This window comes from Polypterus senegalus, chromosome 4 (genome assembly GCF_016835505.1).
Source record: "Polypterus senegalus isolate Bchr_013 chromosome 4, ASM1683550v1, whole genome shotgun sequence".
Lineage (NCBI taxonomy): Eukaryota > Metazoa > Chordata > Cladistia > Polypteriformes > Polypteridae > Polypterus > Polypterus senegalus.
In genome coordinates this window covers 20,771,613-20,788,693 of record NC_053157.1, presented here as the reverse complement: position 1 = coordinate 20,788,693, position 17,081 = coordinate 20,771,613, and the positions used below count along the sequence as shown (strand labels likewise).

At 39.4% G+C, this 17,081-nt stretch overlaps 1 protein-coding gene across 2 annotated transcripts in view; it reads left to right on the top strand.

The window, feature by feature from the left end:
• Window positions 1-15,196, top strand: part of fstl5 (follistatin-like 5) — a 1,124,912-nt gene extending 1,109,716 nt beyond the window's left edge. For both annotated transcript variants that reach the window (XM_039750328.1, XM_039750329.1), the window contains one exon: window positions 12,715-15,196. In XM_039750328.1, coding sequence (XP_039606262.1) covers window positions 12,715-13,417 — 703 coding nt within the window. In that variant the 3' untranslated portion in view covers window positions 13,418-15,196. The remainder of the gene's footprint in view (window positions 1-12,714) is intronic.
• Window positions 15,197-17,081: the final 1,885 nt, after the last annotated feature.

Genomic DNA, 17,081 nt, shown 5'->3' with positions numbered 1-17,081 from the left:
TTGTAAAACTTTATTTGATTTATTTGTATGGAATGTTATTTAAACTTAATAAAATAAAAAAAAAAGAATTGCTGGCTCACAATCAGCATTTCAGTTCATGCTAAAGGTGTTCAATAGGATTGAGGTCAGGCATCTGTGCAGTCTACTTGAGTTCCTCCAGGCCTCTGTGCAGCCTACTTAAGTTCCTCCATTTCTGTATGGACCTGACTTTTTATGTCATGCTGGAAGAGAATAGGGCCTTCTTCGACCTTTTGCCACAAAGTTGTAGCACACAATTGTCTAAATATCTTTGTAGGCTGTAGCATTAACCGTACCCTTCACTGGAACCAAGGGCCTAGCACAAACCCTGAAAAATAGACCCAGACCATTATCTCTCCTCGACCACCCTTTACAGTAGGACTGTGCAGTCTGGAAGGTAGCAAACTCTTGGCATCCACCAAATCCAGATTGGTCCATCAGACTGGCAGATAGTGATGTGTGATTCATCAATCCAGTGAACACGTTTCCACTGCTTCATTGTCCAATGGTGGTGTGCTTTACACCAGTCCAGCTGACGTCTGGCATTGTGTATAGTGTTCTTAGGCTTGTGTGCAGCTGCTTGGCCTTGGACACCCATTTCCTGAAGCTCCCAACACACAGTTCTTGTTCTTCCAGAGACAGTTTGGAACTATGTTGTGAGTGATGCAACAATAGATAAGTTATATTGCACAGTATGCACTACAGCACTCAGCAGCCCTGCCCTGTGAGTTTGTGGGTCTACCACTCTCATAAAATGACATTCAAATAACTGTTGGGGTCTTCAGAGATGCCCCATTTAATAATATTGTCCAAAAAGAGAATAAAAACAAGCTGCCGCATTGGAAAATAGCAAAAGACTGGAGGAACTCTGTCCTGGTGTTATGGTGGTCTGAATCTGACGGACAATTTCCAGGTGTTCAAAGGTTAATATGTTCTGACAGCTAAAAGGATTTGGGCTTCTGACATCAAGTAGGGAATGACGTCAACTGCCCTCCATGGGTTTCTTTTCTACTATGGGGAAAGAAGCAGAACATGCGTTAGTGGTGTCACACTCTTTGTCTTCCCTGTAATCTAATTTTTCCAGAAATGCAGAAAACATTCACCAAGCTTGCCTTGATATCTTTGTACTGCTATTTTTTAAATTGAAATATTTGTCTCAATCTCTTTCAATTTAATACATTTATCTAACATTAAGCCTCTAAAAGTGATAATTGTTTTAGCTCTTATTTGGCTATAATGCCAAGAGATGTCTGTGTGTATGTCTGTATGTTAGAATTACTGCCCGGTTTAGAGTTATCAGTTAATGTAACACACGTGTCTTTAGGATGTAGCCAGGTGTGTGATGCCCAGTTGCCTGCAGCTGGCACACTCTCCTAGCACTTGTGTAATGAGGACACCTAACAAGAGAGGTTGTGCTAGGTGCAGTGTGTCATTTATTACAGCAGTGTCCAACAAAATGCAATCTACATAACATAAATAACTAATCCAATAAATATCTTAATGAAACAAGTGCCCAGTGGGAGTTGAAATCAGTCCATCATTCCATGGTGTAGATGATGTAATTGCCCAACAAATAAAGGTCTCCCCTGGTTAGGGAGATGCAGATCAGTCTTTGGACTGTGCTCCAGGTTGGTGTTCAAGGTCAGATGCCATCCTCTGGGGACCGTCTGGTTTTACAGAGCTCTGAGAGAAAGGGGCAGAGCCAGCTCTGGGCTCTGTGGCCAGGTAGGTGCCCTCATTGGGCGGCTTCTTGGAGCTGTGGGTGGAAAAGGAGAGAGACAATTAGCGTCAGCACCTCCTCTCATCCTGAAGTGGTACTGCTTATCTCAGCAGAGCACGAAGGTGATCCCCAAGGGCACATTTGTGACACCTGCTGGGCTAAAGAAATAATTTTTTTAGGTTTTTCACTGTAGTTCTTTAACAATATACAGAGATATTTACACTGAAAAAGCCTTAAATATCCTCTCAAAATGCATCATTTATTGCTGTCATTGTTAAAACATTTGTTCATTTATTGGGTGTATAAATAAATGTCTTTAACTTGTATGGAAAAGCATTACACAGTACAGTGAAGTAAGCACCTACTAACTTCTTCTTTTGGGAATGATAACCACTGACAAAAGACAGTCAGACTTTAATGACCTCTTATAAGCATTGCTCAGGTTAAAAGGGAAATGAAGATTTATATGACATTGCTATTTGCAGTGAGATTACAAGCAGATCAATATAAATAATTCATGCCTCTTATTTACTCCATTCAGCTGAAGTGTATTTTTCTTTTTGTCTTTTGCTTGCCATCATTCATAATGTAATATACAGCATATGAAAAACAAATAAGGTGAAGAACAAAGGTACCAAATCTCAAAACAAACAAAAAGTAAAAAACAGAGGAAAGAAAATAAGAACCTTTTTATTAAGGTATTTGTCTTTTGAAACTGTATATGGAACTATTTTTTACTATTATTATTATATTATTATAAAATATTATATATTAACATTATATATATATATTATTATATGATAATTGAATTGTAATACACCTCTTAATCACTTTCAGGTTCATAATAAATGTGTGACATTAAACCTCAAAAAGTATAATTGTTTTAGGCCTTATTTGACTATGATGCCAAAAGATGTATGTGTGTGTCTGTTATGCTGAGTATCCAGATTAGAGTCTTCAGTATATGTAACACACGTGTCTTTAGGATGTAGCCACGTGCAACCCACACAGATGTAGGGAGAACATGCAAACTCCCAACACAGGCAGTGATTAGACATATCTACTGTATGTGGTAGGATTCTTATTAGTGTTGAGCAGACCTCGCTGAATTCACTTTACCTCATGTTTGGTGCAAACAGAAAAAGGTTTGAGAATGTTGGTGAACTTGGTGAAATGTATTGACATCAATGTAGAAGGAGGAACTGAACCAGGATTTGAGTCGGTTATAGTGGTACAGTGTTTTTTTAAGTATCCCTGAGAGCTATGAAAGTATCTGTGAACTGTGCTAAACCTACTATTGTGGCCAGAAATGTGACCTGAATCATGAGGTTGCAGTGCCAACCACTGTGCCTCTCCGAGATAAAAGTATACTCTGAGTCCACAATACTCCGAGTTCTTTATCTCCCTCTACAGCTTCTGAGCTCTTATCACTAAGACTGACAGCCAAAGACTTTGTGATGCAAGGAAACAGTTTTATATACTCATGGGCCTGTCCCTATCACTACCTGATCTGTGCTACATAGCAAGGAGATTAACATGCTTAATCTAACAATGAAGGGACAACATTCAGTGAATCCCCGAAGAACAATAAAGTATTTTCATAATATTTTCAGTATGATCAGCTATTGTACCCACCCCCATATTAAAACACATTGAGTTGTTTTTTTTAAATGCATGCAGAGTGCAAATCCAGCTGAAGTAGTAACTGGTTAGTGACATCATTTATGCATGCATATTCACACTTGAGCAGAGCAGATTGGGCAGTACCTTAAAGTGTGAGGTGGGGTACTCTTACAGTACACATGTGTGAAAGTTCTGCACACACATGGCAGAAATCAGGCAAGTACTGCAGATCAGATAAGGCAGGGGTTCCCAACTCCGGTCCTGGAGGGCCCCAGTGGGTGCAGGTTTTCATTCTAACCCTTTTCTTAATCAATGACCTGTTTTTGCTGCAAATTAACTTTTTTGAATTAATTTTAATTGACTTGCTCTTGAAGACCCCTTAATTAGCAACCAAACAATAAAGAGATACAAAATGAACCAAAACAGGACCAGCAAACTGTTTTCATCATGAAATATCTGAAAATAAACACAGGTGAAGGTCTCAGGAATGTTGATTTGTTCAGGACTCCAAAATATTTGAACATTGCTCTTAGAAAAGAGAAAATCAACAATTTCAGAAATGTCTGCTATTGCACAATGAGAGAAGCAACAAGCCATGGAATTAAAGAACAGATTTAATTAATGACAAGAACCTAATTGAGCAACTGGTGGGAGTGAAAATGGTTGGAGTTTGAGGTCCTGACTTAATTGGTCTTCTGTTGGCTAATTCACTTCATATTTCATTTCTGTTTCAGTGCCGTTTTAGGAAAGAAATGAAGAAATTCAGGGGAACAAATCTTAAAAAACAAGTCAATGAAAGTGAATTCGAAAGAAGTTAATTAGCAGCAAAAACAGGTCACTAATTTAAAAAAGGGTTATAATGAAAACCTGCAGCCACTGTGGTCCATCAGGACTGGAGTCGGGGACCCTGAGATAGGGACATTGCCATCCAACATTGGCTGCTAAGGCAGTGTGATGTTATACTGGCCTTAGAACGCATCATGGGGCACAAAAAAAAGTAAAATTAATATAACTGCACAGAAAATTTTCAAGGTAAAATTCTATGAATATGGTCACCATCAAACCCAGCAAATTCATGGCAAAAAGCCCTTTGGTGAACTTTGCAGATCAGCACTAACTGTTGCTGTACTATTCCTGTATGTATGACATTTACTTTAATAATCATTTCACTTTCACCCCATGAAGAAACCACATTTTCTTACTTGTACCTTCAATTACATCATTACCCGGAACCTAAGACCTTGTGGCGAGAGAAGAAATGAAAACTAGCAGGAAAATCAACAGCTTCGTCCAGAATATTACCTTTGCCAGAATCAGATTTTTTTCTCCAGTAGAGTTAAAGACAACTTGTTTGAATGTTGATGTACACTTACTTTACTTTACATTACAATCTTCTTATATAATAAAAAGATCTCCAATATGCAAGCTTTCGAGGCACCTCAGGCTCCTTCTTCTGACAAGTTGTAAAGTTTAGGGTTTCCACCATGCAATACTTGGACCTTGATTAGACTCCTGGATGTCATACCTTCCATGTGTAACTTTCTTGTTCTCCAATTGATGATGTGGGTTTCTTTATCTAGACTGCTGGAGACCTGACTAATTGTTTTTGTGTTACTTTGTGAGTGAATACAATACCGGGTGGTCAGATCTAATTATGCAGATCCAGATCGTCTGGATGACTTTGATTTATGCAGGGACGATTCCAGTTTGGTGCGAAGACGATGTCGTCAGTTCGCACACTTCTCGATGGTCCGGGATTTTTCGGGTGATTTTCTATGTAATAAATTTAATAAGTTATAGCTTAATGAAAATTGCATAATTAGTTCTGTACCACCCTATACAGTACAGTACTATACAATACAATTTATTTTTGTATAGCTCAAAATCTAAGAAGACAAGGAAAGACTCCCAAAGAAACCCTTGTAGGGAAAAAATGGAAGAAACCTTGGGAAAGGTAATTCAAAAAGAGACCTCTTTCTAGGTAGGCTGGGCATACAGTGGGTGTCAAAAAAAGGGGGTACATAAAAAACAATACACAGAAGAGAACACAAGTAATCCTCAGTACAATAAAATCAGGAGTGGCCTCCCCTAGACTTTCTTGTATACTCATATATGGGTTGTAAACCGCAGAACAATAAACAATCATTAACAACAAATTAAATCAAATTAATAATATATTGAACAATTATTATAAAAGTAAAGCTGAATAAATTGGACTCTGCAGCTGCATGAATAACAAAGTACCATTTCTGGTTAGCGTAAAGAGCTCAAAAGTTGAAAGAAATCTACGTTTTGTACTTGATACTTGTATGCAAAATTTGGTTGACCTAAGTGAAAGCAAACTCAGGTTATTGGGTTTACATATACACACACACACACACACACACACACAGACATGATTCCAAAAATGTTTTTTTGGACTCAAGGAGGTCTAAAATGTTGAGATTCATCAAAATCTTGAAATAATATTTTTGGGCGATTACAATATTTTCCCTACGAGAAAGTAAATCAGACTCAGGGAGGTTTAAAACATCGAGATTCATCAAAATCTCGAGGTCTGAATTTTTGGATGTTTACAATACTTTCCCTATACTTTGTATATGAGAATGTAACAATAGTGCAATAGAAATATTACAAGTACAGAGCAGAATTCAACAGCAGATGATATTACATAATACGATTTAGATTTGTTCAGAGTCCTGGAGACCTCGGCCATCAAGCTGCCTCCTCCTATTGGCCAGTCCACAGCTGAGTCAGCGCTGGGCCATCCAATCTGATGAAGGGATGCTTTGACCCAACAATTCCTGCAATCCTCCATCAGAGATGACTTTACCTTAAGCAGGCAAAACAACTTGGCAGGTGGGCCGTGGCACCAAGCAGAATAGGTAAGGGTTAGTAACAAAATGTACATTGTGTATAAATAGTATATTAGTCCTTCTGTGTTTTTATTTGGCATAACTCAGCACACCCTGCAATGGAGTGGTGTCTTCTCCAAAGTTTGTTCCTTCCCTGTGACCATCGTTTGCTGGGATACGCTCCAGCTTCCCTACGACTCTGCTCTGGATAAGCATGTTTAGAAAGATGGATGGCCTAATTCAGCATCTGCTTAAGAGTACCAGTTCAAGGACCATAATCTACACTGTTCTCCAGTGGACAGAAAAATATAAAATTTCATGTTTTTATAACCCCAATGCTCAAGTAGATTACAAAAGCCATAAATCCATCATTCAAACCTGCTTTATCTTGAACAGATTTGCAGAGAAACTTGAAGTTATCCTAGCAAGCATATGGCACAAGGCAGGAACAATCCCTGCACAGAGTGCCAGTCCAGCACAGGGTGAACACACAGACACATATCAGAGACGAATTTGTCATCACCAGTCTTGCTAACCTGCATGTCTTGGGAGTGTGTGAGGACACCCGAGCAAAAAGAACCTGCAAACGCCACACAGGGAGGACCCAGGATGTGAACACCGGGATCCTTGTTAAAAGGCAGCAGTGCTACAGCAGCAGCACTATGCCTTCCTAGATTTTCCTATTGACTTTAATTTTGATTTGGGTAATGCAGACAGCGATACATTACAATGTATTAAATTTTTAATAGAGACAGCAATTATGATGCTCTTGATGATGATGATGATGATCATGTTGCCATTTCTTTTGGAAATGTAACAACACCACATTGTCGAGTCTAGAAACCTTTCTTATAATGAGTAGCCAGAAGAAATAATTCAGGCCGTGATACCTTGGACTGTCAGCCCCAAAGACTGAGAACTGTTTATTCATATGGTTGTTGGACTGTGGCAACAGATTATTTTCCCCCAAGTGATGTTTCATTTACTACCGTTCCAGGAATGATAACCTGATTAGAGGTGGCCACTGTTCCAGCAGGAATGTTTATGGCATTTGTGACTCATTATATTCATCATATTATTGTCACAGAGACTATTATGCAGAACAATTTATGTTTTAATTAACTAACACACTGTAATCAAGATATTTCTGTTGCATAAATCTCACTTTTATGAAAAGGAAAGAACAAAAAAAAAAAAAACAAAAGATAATTTTAGGTTTCACAGTGAGCCCGTGGTAAATAACAAATCTGCTCTAAGTGGCTGATCTTAAGCAATGTTATCTGTTCATATGCAGCAAATGTAAATGTATATTATATAGAAATGGTATAATGGAAATAAAGGTTAGAAGTTATTTTTATTTTTTAGAAAAGGAAAGAAGTTTAAAGACACAACATTTTGGCTGTATAGCCTTGACCAGGTGTTAACAATTCCTTAGCTTTTCACCACTGTCTATTAATCTTTTCCGAACTTTGTTTTCCATGTGGATTTACCTTGGCCCAGGAGAGAATATAGGCTTAGCAGAGAAAGAGTCAACCCAATTTTAAACAACGAGCAACCTTTTATTTTCTATTTCCCACAACAGGACACCACTGAGGCACTGAAGTTCGGCCTGCCACTCTGTGGATCACAATGTACGGAGTTTACGTGGTCTGTTTTTTGTTTTTTGGATTGTGCTCCGGTGTAGGCCAGCATTCTTTTCAGGTTCATTGGAGATTCTAAATTGACCTCACATGAATGTGAGTCCTCCAAAGGACAGCTGCCCCGTCCAGGACTATTTTTCTACTACATTAAGCAGGATGGAGAATTTTCTGTTAGGTTATGTATTATATGTTAGATTATATTATGTATCATTTTATGTATTTAACCTAGACAGTTTTGCTGGCTGTTGTTAACATGTTATAGCTGGCTAGGGCTACCATCATGTCATCTATCCTCATCCTTCTTTGATTTCTCTTCCAACTTTGACATAGTTAGCTATTAGATCCTCCTTGTCTAGGTATCCCTGGGAATGCTCTCAGATGGTTTGAATCTTATCACTGGGCATACCCTTCCATGTGTCTTGGAAAGGAGAGATGTCTAAGTTGCATCAGGCAAGCAGAGGGTTAGCATCAGGGGTCAATGCTGGTTCCTATCCTCTTCTCTCTATATGCCCCCTGACTTGTCCCCGTCATCCAGTCCTATAAATTCTCATATCATTGCTATGCCAATGATTTTCAACTGTACCTGTCTTTCCATCCACAGAACCATACGGTCTCAGCTACAATCTCAGCTTGTCTCACTGATATCTCACCCTGGGTAAAGGAACACTATCTCCAGTTCAAAATGGCAAAGGCAGACTTCCTTGTTATCCCAGCTAGCCCATCCATTCAACATCCAATTTCCATTCAGATCTGGCTCTGATGCTGTAGTATCTTTTCCCAGATGGCAATAGATTGAAAAATCACTAAGAAGGGTGAGAAGACACAATGTTTGGAGAATGTGTCTTCCAGACAAGGGAGAGTTGGTCAGGGTGGGCTTTTTCCTGAAGTGAATAATCAACTATGCTGACTTCCTCAATGTGTTTAACACTTTCAACATGAAGTATAAGTTAAGTCATATCTCATTAAGCCTGTCAAATCGTGATACATGAGAGAACTCGTATTTCAGTATACAGCCATTGTAGGTGCAACCCACTTGCTGGAGAGCTTTATTGCCGCATATCAGTTATCTACTACATTGCTGCCATCTAGTGGATAGCCAAAAGCTGTGGTGGCAAAAGCTGGCGGAAAATAGTACTATAAATAGATAGACTGTAGTTATGTCGTCACGATAAAAGGCATAAAGCTGCTGAAGTTTTGAAACCATTAAATTTATTGTAAGCGGAATATATTGATGGTAATGACAGTGGCTTTATCACAAGGCGTCCAACTTGTCATAACTGTCAGGGCAGCAGTACTTGGGCATTCTGTCACCTACTGAGTGCAAAGAGTCACCAACTATCAGATGTGTTTGTTACCGATCACAGGCCTAGGGGAATCTGGGCCAGGTACAAGCCACTCTTGCTACAGGGTTTAGCCACAGCGATATGGTGTAAAACATAAAAGAAACAGGCAGCAGTCCCGAGTCTCAGACTATACTTCTCTGTTCTCTCTCTTTTTTATTCTCCTTTTCCCAGAAATATATATATATGCTTCAATTTCTGCCTAGATCAACATGGCAATCAGTGAAAACAATGGTGCAAGCCAATTTCCTCTGCATAACAAATAGTGTAAACACATTTACTTTGAGTACTTGATTAGAATCCAATTTTCAAAGGGAGCAGACAGTTCTGTATCCCCACATTGTGCGTAGGTGAGATACTAAATCAAAGCAGTCTGACTATTCAAAGCAGGTGACTCTTTAGCAAGACAGGTAAATATTTATATCCTGTAAATCGCCATCAGCAATAACCTGTAGCAGAATTTTCCAGAAATTCTGCCATTTCTTTAAAACACTGGTTTATAGCCCATTACACTAAGCAACATACAGAAATGCCTTTTCTTTAGAATACTGAATTCTAGCCCATTACATGTTGTGTGGAAAAAGCATGGACAGTGCAAAGAAACATGTCATATTTGGGGCACATGTACTTTTAAGCTTGCACTTTATGAGGTGCCATGCTTCTAAGACTCTCAATCAAAAGGAGACTTTTAGGCCAGGTTTAAACTTCACGCGACGTGACGTGTGTTCCAGCGAACGCTACTGCTATGCAAGCATTGTGCAGGGTGGTCCAGATCTAATTATGCAGATCCAGATCGTCTGGATGACTTTGATTTATGTGGGGACGATTCCAGTTCAGCGCAAAGACAATTCTTCATGTCGTCAGTTGGCACACTTCTCAATGGTCCGGGATTTTTCGGGTGATTTTCTTTGTAATAAACTTAATAAGTTATAGCTTAATGAAAATTGCATAATTAGATTTGGACCACCCTATACTGTTTATACTTGCGCACATACTTTGTAAATCTAGAAGATTCCACCAGGTGGCAGTGCTAGATATCATCATGGTGAGAACAGGTTTGGCTTCGCTGTGTTGTGAATTGCCTGAAACATCCATTAAATTCCGAGGATACCTTGCCATTTTATCTCCGAAAAGGATGGATGTTTAATGATTAAATCCATCAATACAGCATGAGCACAAGGCAGAAATAATCCCTGAACCGGCATCAGCTCATCGCAAGGTGAATATTAGCACTGACAGTTACAGGTGTCATTTTAGCATCACCAAATCCCCAAATCTGCATATCTTTGGAAGGAAACTGGAGCACACTGTGGAAACTCACCATGAAAACATGCAAACTCCAAGCAGGGAACACCAGCGACGTGACTCCCTGTGAAACAGCAGCGCTACTTCGATGCCACCATGTCGCCGTTATATGTGCAATTGTTAACAGTATTCATTATTTAAATGAAGTTAATAATTTACCTGTAAAATGTAATATACATAGTTTAATTAATTTCATCATGAAAGTGAAATCAAGTATAAATTTAAGGATTCTAAATGTGCAGAGAGTTGGTATATCATAAATGTAATGTGTTCTGTGTGGTGATCTATAGCTGCTTGCTGCTGCTGTCAGGTCAAGAGTAAACCCCAGAAGCTCGATGGAGATTAACAACTAGGTCAGTTTTCAGATAACGTTTACAGTGGTCTACTTTAATGATAAAATAAACCACGAAGTTAAAATGGACATTTCGAGATTAAAGACGAAATTTCCACTTTAATCACAAAATACATCTTTTCACCATGTCTTTAATATTTTTCTCTGTGGCTCAAATATAGTTCCATACATTCTGATGCTGCTGTGAGGGTGCAAAAAAAAAAAAAAAAAAGACAGCACAGGAGATGGTATGTGAGAATTTTAAAATGTATCGTGTCATTACATTGGGGAATATGCGATACTTGAATATAAAAGCACCACGAATGCATTTGTATGTCGGCATTTTGCTTCACCACATCAATCGAACCATTCATCCAACATCGAAGCAGGCACATCGATCCTGGAGGATCCTCAAAGCGCCTCTCTGTCACATGTAGATAGTAAACAGCAACTCTGACGTCACATTCTGACTTTGATCACACTTCGCCCCCGGCTTTTTGCTGGTACTGCAGTTCGCACATGCATCACGTTAATTTCAGAGGACACATCAAATAAACGCTGGAAACGTGTGACAGCATTGATGAGTGCACGTATGTGTTCTGAACATGAAGTATAAACAAGCCCTAAGTCATGATGTTGGTCAAAATTAAGTAATTAACAGTTTCGTTACATTTTTGACAGAATTACTGTTGATAATAAAACTGTTTCTTTCTGATCATTTCTTTACAGTTTCGTCATTATTTATCATATATACATAGACCTACTGTATATGCCACATCCAGGTAATAAATGTCAGTGTGTTAAGACACGTCTGATGACTCTCTTCTTTTGTGAATATCTTTCAAATTGATAACTCTTTGATAGATTCTTGTAACTCATGAAAGATGCACTAATCTTGTGTTCTGTTTGGTTTGAAGCTCTTCACTTATGGTGATCCATTTTAGAAGCTCGTCCTGTACACTTGTTTCAAAATTGTCCTCAGATTGATCTTTATCTGCTTATGTGGACCTTATTTGTTAGTCGCTTTGGATAAAAGCATCTGCTACGTGAGTAAATGTAAATGTATTTCCTACCAATAAGATATTGTGACGTGTGAGTCCCTGTCTTGCACCCCAAAACACGAGGCTGAGTCTCAGTACTTTAGCAAAGCCAGCTTTATTCAGCTTGAAACAGAAACAGCATGGTTATTTATTGTAGCGGGATCTGCCACAGAGACACAGCAGTCAGGCAGGGTCATGGCCAGGTTAGTGGCCAACTGATCCTGTTCCTTGCATCACCCATTGGCGACAGGCACTTACAGTGCGAACGTTATCGGCTTGGATTTGCTGTTGCTGCGAGCTGCTACAGCGCTGGGAGGCTGTGTTTGCCCCGGCAACTGATAGGCTGTCTTTCACAGACGCAGCGATCAGGACGCTCTTCGGTGTGTCGTCCCAATGGGGGGTCCCAAAACAGTTTAGAAGCCTTACAATAGAAATGTGATGAAAACCCTGATTCATACATGTATGTACTAGCAAAGGAAATCAGAGCACTCATGGCTCGCTTCACCAGACGGAGGTAGGCTTGTCTCAATGCACACCAGTAATCTCCAAGACTCTTTGAGTTGAATTCATTTCATAACATTTCCTTTGTCCTCAGGTCAATGAGGTCATCATCTTTGGCAAAGTCTTCATCACTGGGCAATCGCGCTTCAGGACACACTTCGGCGTGTCATCCTGTTGGTGGGGGTTCCCAGAAGAGTTCAGAAACGTCACAATATATTTACTCCTGCATAACTTCATGCCCATGAAATGCTTAGCCCACTTGTTCACTGCTACTGAGCTTTCAGGGCTGGTGTTGAATGATATTATTTTTCACTTACTGAAACTTTTCTTTTCTTGTTTAGGTTTGGATTCATTCTTCACAAAGATGAACAGGCGCTCCACAAAATTGACCTTGAGACTACATCCTATGTGAAGAAGATAAGCCTGAAAGACTACAATTGTGTACCAAAATCATTAGCGTACACCCACCTGGGAGGGTATTACTTTATTAACTGCTGGCCCGACACGACCGATGCCATCAAACCTCAGCTCATTGTAGACAGTGTTACCGACACTGTGATCGGCTACAATAATGATGTCACTGGCACTCCACACGTGTCCCCTGACGGACACTACCTTGTCAGCATTGATGACCAGAAAGGCCTCATGAGAGTTCAGTCGATTACCATCCGAGGAGAGATTCAAAACGCCTTTGACATCCATACTAATCTGCACATCTCCGATGTGGCATTCCAACGCTCGTTCACAGAGGCCCACGAGTACAATGTGTTTGCTAGTTCAGGTCTGCAGACAGACGTACTGTATGTGGAGTTATCTACCGGCAAAGTCAAGATGGTCAAAAGTCTGAAGGAACCCATTAAAGGAAGCGAATGGCCCTGGGATGAAAAGAACCGCATGATCATGAGCAGTGGGCTTTTTGGTCAGTATCTGATGACGCCTTCACGAGAATCCGTCTTCATCCTTGACGGCCAGCTAAGCAAGCTAAACTGTGAAATAACGGATGTCTTGAAGGGCAATACAGTGATGTGGGTCGGGGAAGTGTAGACGTTGCCTGTAGCTTGTAATTTAAGGGAAACCAATGCACTTAGTATGCTCTTTACTGTACAACCCTTTCTTTTCTGTCTGCATACTATTTACATTTCTAATCTGTTTAGCTGGAATAAACCAAAAGTCTTAACCCTGGGCGCAGTGCCCTCATGTGGAAACAATAAAGTGAGAAATAGATTCTTTGATTTGATTTAACGATTGATCTTATGTTCTTTTTATTGATGAAAAATCTGGAAGCGTTTTTTTTTTTTTTCATTACTAGACCCCAAAGTGTGAGACAAGACAAGGAAATTCTGTAAAGGCTCATAGTTTAACCACGGAAAACACCAAGTGAAATCGTTTATCTTTAGCTGCAGGGAGTTTTGTGCCACCATGATAAAAATTCATTTGATTTGTACCGTGTATATGCAATTGATTTTTTTTTTTCCTTTTTTCTTTTGGCTTAAAACAAGGAGGGGGAAAAGAAAAAGGTCTTGACCGACTTTTAATCTGGAGAATTTTTAACATGAGAGTTGTGTCCAGTGTTTAATCTTGTTTTTGTGCCTTGAAGGAATACACTGGCAAGAAGTGGAACAAAATCATATAATTATTCCCATTGTGGCTGCAGATTGCTTGACACAAGAGAAAGAATGTTTCAGATCTCCATTCTGTGCTATCTGTCAGGGTTTCGAGACGATATAAACGGTTACAAATAAAGGCTGGAATGACAAGTCCCTCAGAGAATTCAATGGCTAACCTAATAAATTGCTAATATTTTTTGTTTTTTGGCCGCTATATTTGCAGATAGCATAAGATGCCTGTCGACTTTTTAAACTGAGGATATCCTGTGCACTGATTTAAATTAGTTCTAATTTACAGATTAAATCATGGAGCAGAAAATTGTTTCATTATCGGTTAACAGTTCCTTTACTGATATTTTAGTTTAATCACACAATGTCGTGTTTTCCATTTACTGTATTTGCAGCCTTTAAGACACCTCACAATTCATTTCCACCAAAACAAAAATTATTTTTTATTTTTTCGATTTCAGTGTTTTCTTTGAAATATCAACAACTTAATCCTTGCTGACTTTTTTGGAAATGTCACTAGCACATTATATTATATATTTCTTTAGAGTTGCCCTTCCTTCCTCCCTCCCTCTCTCGATTTGCTGAGTGTAGTCTATGCATTTTATTTCTTGATGCCTGTTTGATTCCAGGTATTCTTAGGGTGATTTATTTCAATATTGCTTCATTTGTTTAGGGTCTCAAATTCAAGCAAACAAATGATTGCCGAATTTTAAAAAATATATATATATTTTGTATTTTAATTCGTAACATAACAATTTTCTGAGAGAGGGTGAAAATGCTCACGGCAATCTGAAATGGACTTTTTTATATTTCCTTTTACATAGAACGGTTTTCCTCACTGCCTCACGGCTTTCTACTATCATGTCTCTGTGATCTATAATTTTCTAGTCGCCTCTTGTAAATAGCAGCTACATGAGCTGTGTGATAAATCACCTGTTAGTGTGCAGCAATGTGTTTGAGAGTTAGCTCCGAAGGGAAAACATCTTTATAATTTGTAGGACCCAAACAAATCCCCCTTTTATATACAAATACAATGAAAACCCCCTTTGTTTTCATAAGTGATCAAGTACAATGTGTTGTCTATTAAGAAACCTTTACGTCTGTCTTCTACATTTTAGTCATGCGTTAACTCATATGAATGTGTTCTCTATGTAGAAATTGCTTGACATTGACAAAAAAAAAATAAATAAATCCAGTACATTTTAAACTGTCTTGTCTTTGTGTTTTAGTAAAATACGGTTCAACATGACTATCTGCATCTTGCTAAATGAAAGCCAAATGATCTTGATGACATCAAAAATGGGACCATAGCATAGTGGTTATGCCTTTATCTACTATATAATAAAACGCTAATATCTGTGTCTGTGTGAGTGTGTGTCCGGACCCTCCGAGTAATCTGATTGGTCAGTTTGGCTCTGGTCTGATTTAAAATGGAGCCTTTCACGTATCACTCATTGGGTCACTAAATGCTAACGAACCTGAGTCGCCGTCAAAGACGGGAAATGTTTGCAAGAATACAAGTGAGATGTTCACAGACCGCGTACCATTGGTGGAAGTCAAATAGCGGACAGGAGGTGAGCAAAGAGCCTCAAAATCAGAGAGTCTGGGAAGCAGGCTTGGCGGGAATGTAATCGAGTGAGGAAGTGCCAGGCAAGAGGTGCTGACACACATGAAGAAAGATGTATGAGGAATGCTGAGACTATGCGTAAGGCAAGAGATAACAAGCATCAAATATTTTTACATTTATTCTATTACCTACTGTAGCATCAGGGGCGTGTATATGAGAGGCAGCTTAAGGGCTCTGGTGATGGTAGATACCCACCAAACCAGGGGCTGGCGCTGTCTTTTAATGCCTTCTCTCTTCCTCCCTCTCCAGAATGGAAGATAGCCAGTTGTTTTCTAACCCACCGGACCCACCCCTTCCTGCCTGGAACCCACATGATTGGAAGTTCGGCCATTTTGAATCCGTTCTTTTGAATCAGCTCTCACCTGACATGACACATCTGCAACTCTTTGCAATTAAACGGGGGTAACAAGGGTGGTACCCCAACTCTTTGACAAACTCTTTGATTGTCTCCTCTTTACAGTACCTAAATATTCATAATAAAAATGTATTTAGCTTGTCATAAATAATAGCTAAAAAACAAATACACAGGTGCAGGAAAATAACATAAATGTTTAAAATCAAATAATGTGGCTCACGCATGGACGTTTCTGGAAAACTGCATGAGATTTCTAATGGCTAAAGTGAAATTGCAGTTAGACCGTCTTACAAGTCACAAGGGCAAAGAACCTGCTGTGCAAAAATAAGAACAAAAAACAATTCATGTTCTAAGCAGGAGTTCATTTGAATAAAGAAAGGATGTGTAAGGATCAATCGGTTATATGCATTAAGAATCACCGAGGATGACACAGTTTTTATGCATTTATCAACTATATAATAAAATGCTAATGTCTGTGTGTGTCTGTCTGAGTGTGTGTCCTGTCCCTCCAAGCAATCCGATTGGTCAGTTTGGTCTGATTTAAAATGGAGCCTTTCACGTATCACTCCAAGCGATGTTGGTTCACTAAATGCTAACCAACCTGAGTCGCCTTCAAAGATGGGAAATGTTTGCAAGAATACAAGTGAGATGTTCACAGACGGCGTACCATTGGTGGAAGTCAAATAGTGGACAGGAGGTGAGATGCCTCTGGGATGCAGGCGTGATGGGAATGTAACCAGGAGAGGAAGTGCCAGACAAGAGGGTGCTGACACACACGAAGAAAGAAAGATGTATGAGGAATGCTGAGACTATGCGTAAGGCAAGAGATAACAAGCATCAAATATTTTTACATTTATTCTATTACCTACTGTAGCATCACGTGCATGTATATGAGAGGCAGCTTAAGGGCTCTGGTGATGGTAGTTACCCACCAAACCAGGGGCTGGCGCTGTCTTTTAATGCCTTCTCTCTTCCTCCCTCTCCAGAATGGAAGATAGCCAGTTGTTTTCTAACCCACCGGACCCACCCCTTCCTGCCTGGAACCCACATGATTGGAAGTTCGGCCATTTTGAATCCGTTCTTTTGAATCAGCTCTCACCTGACATGACA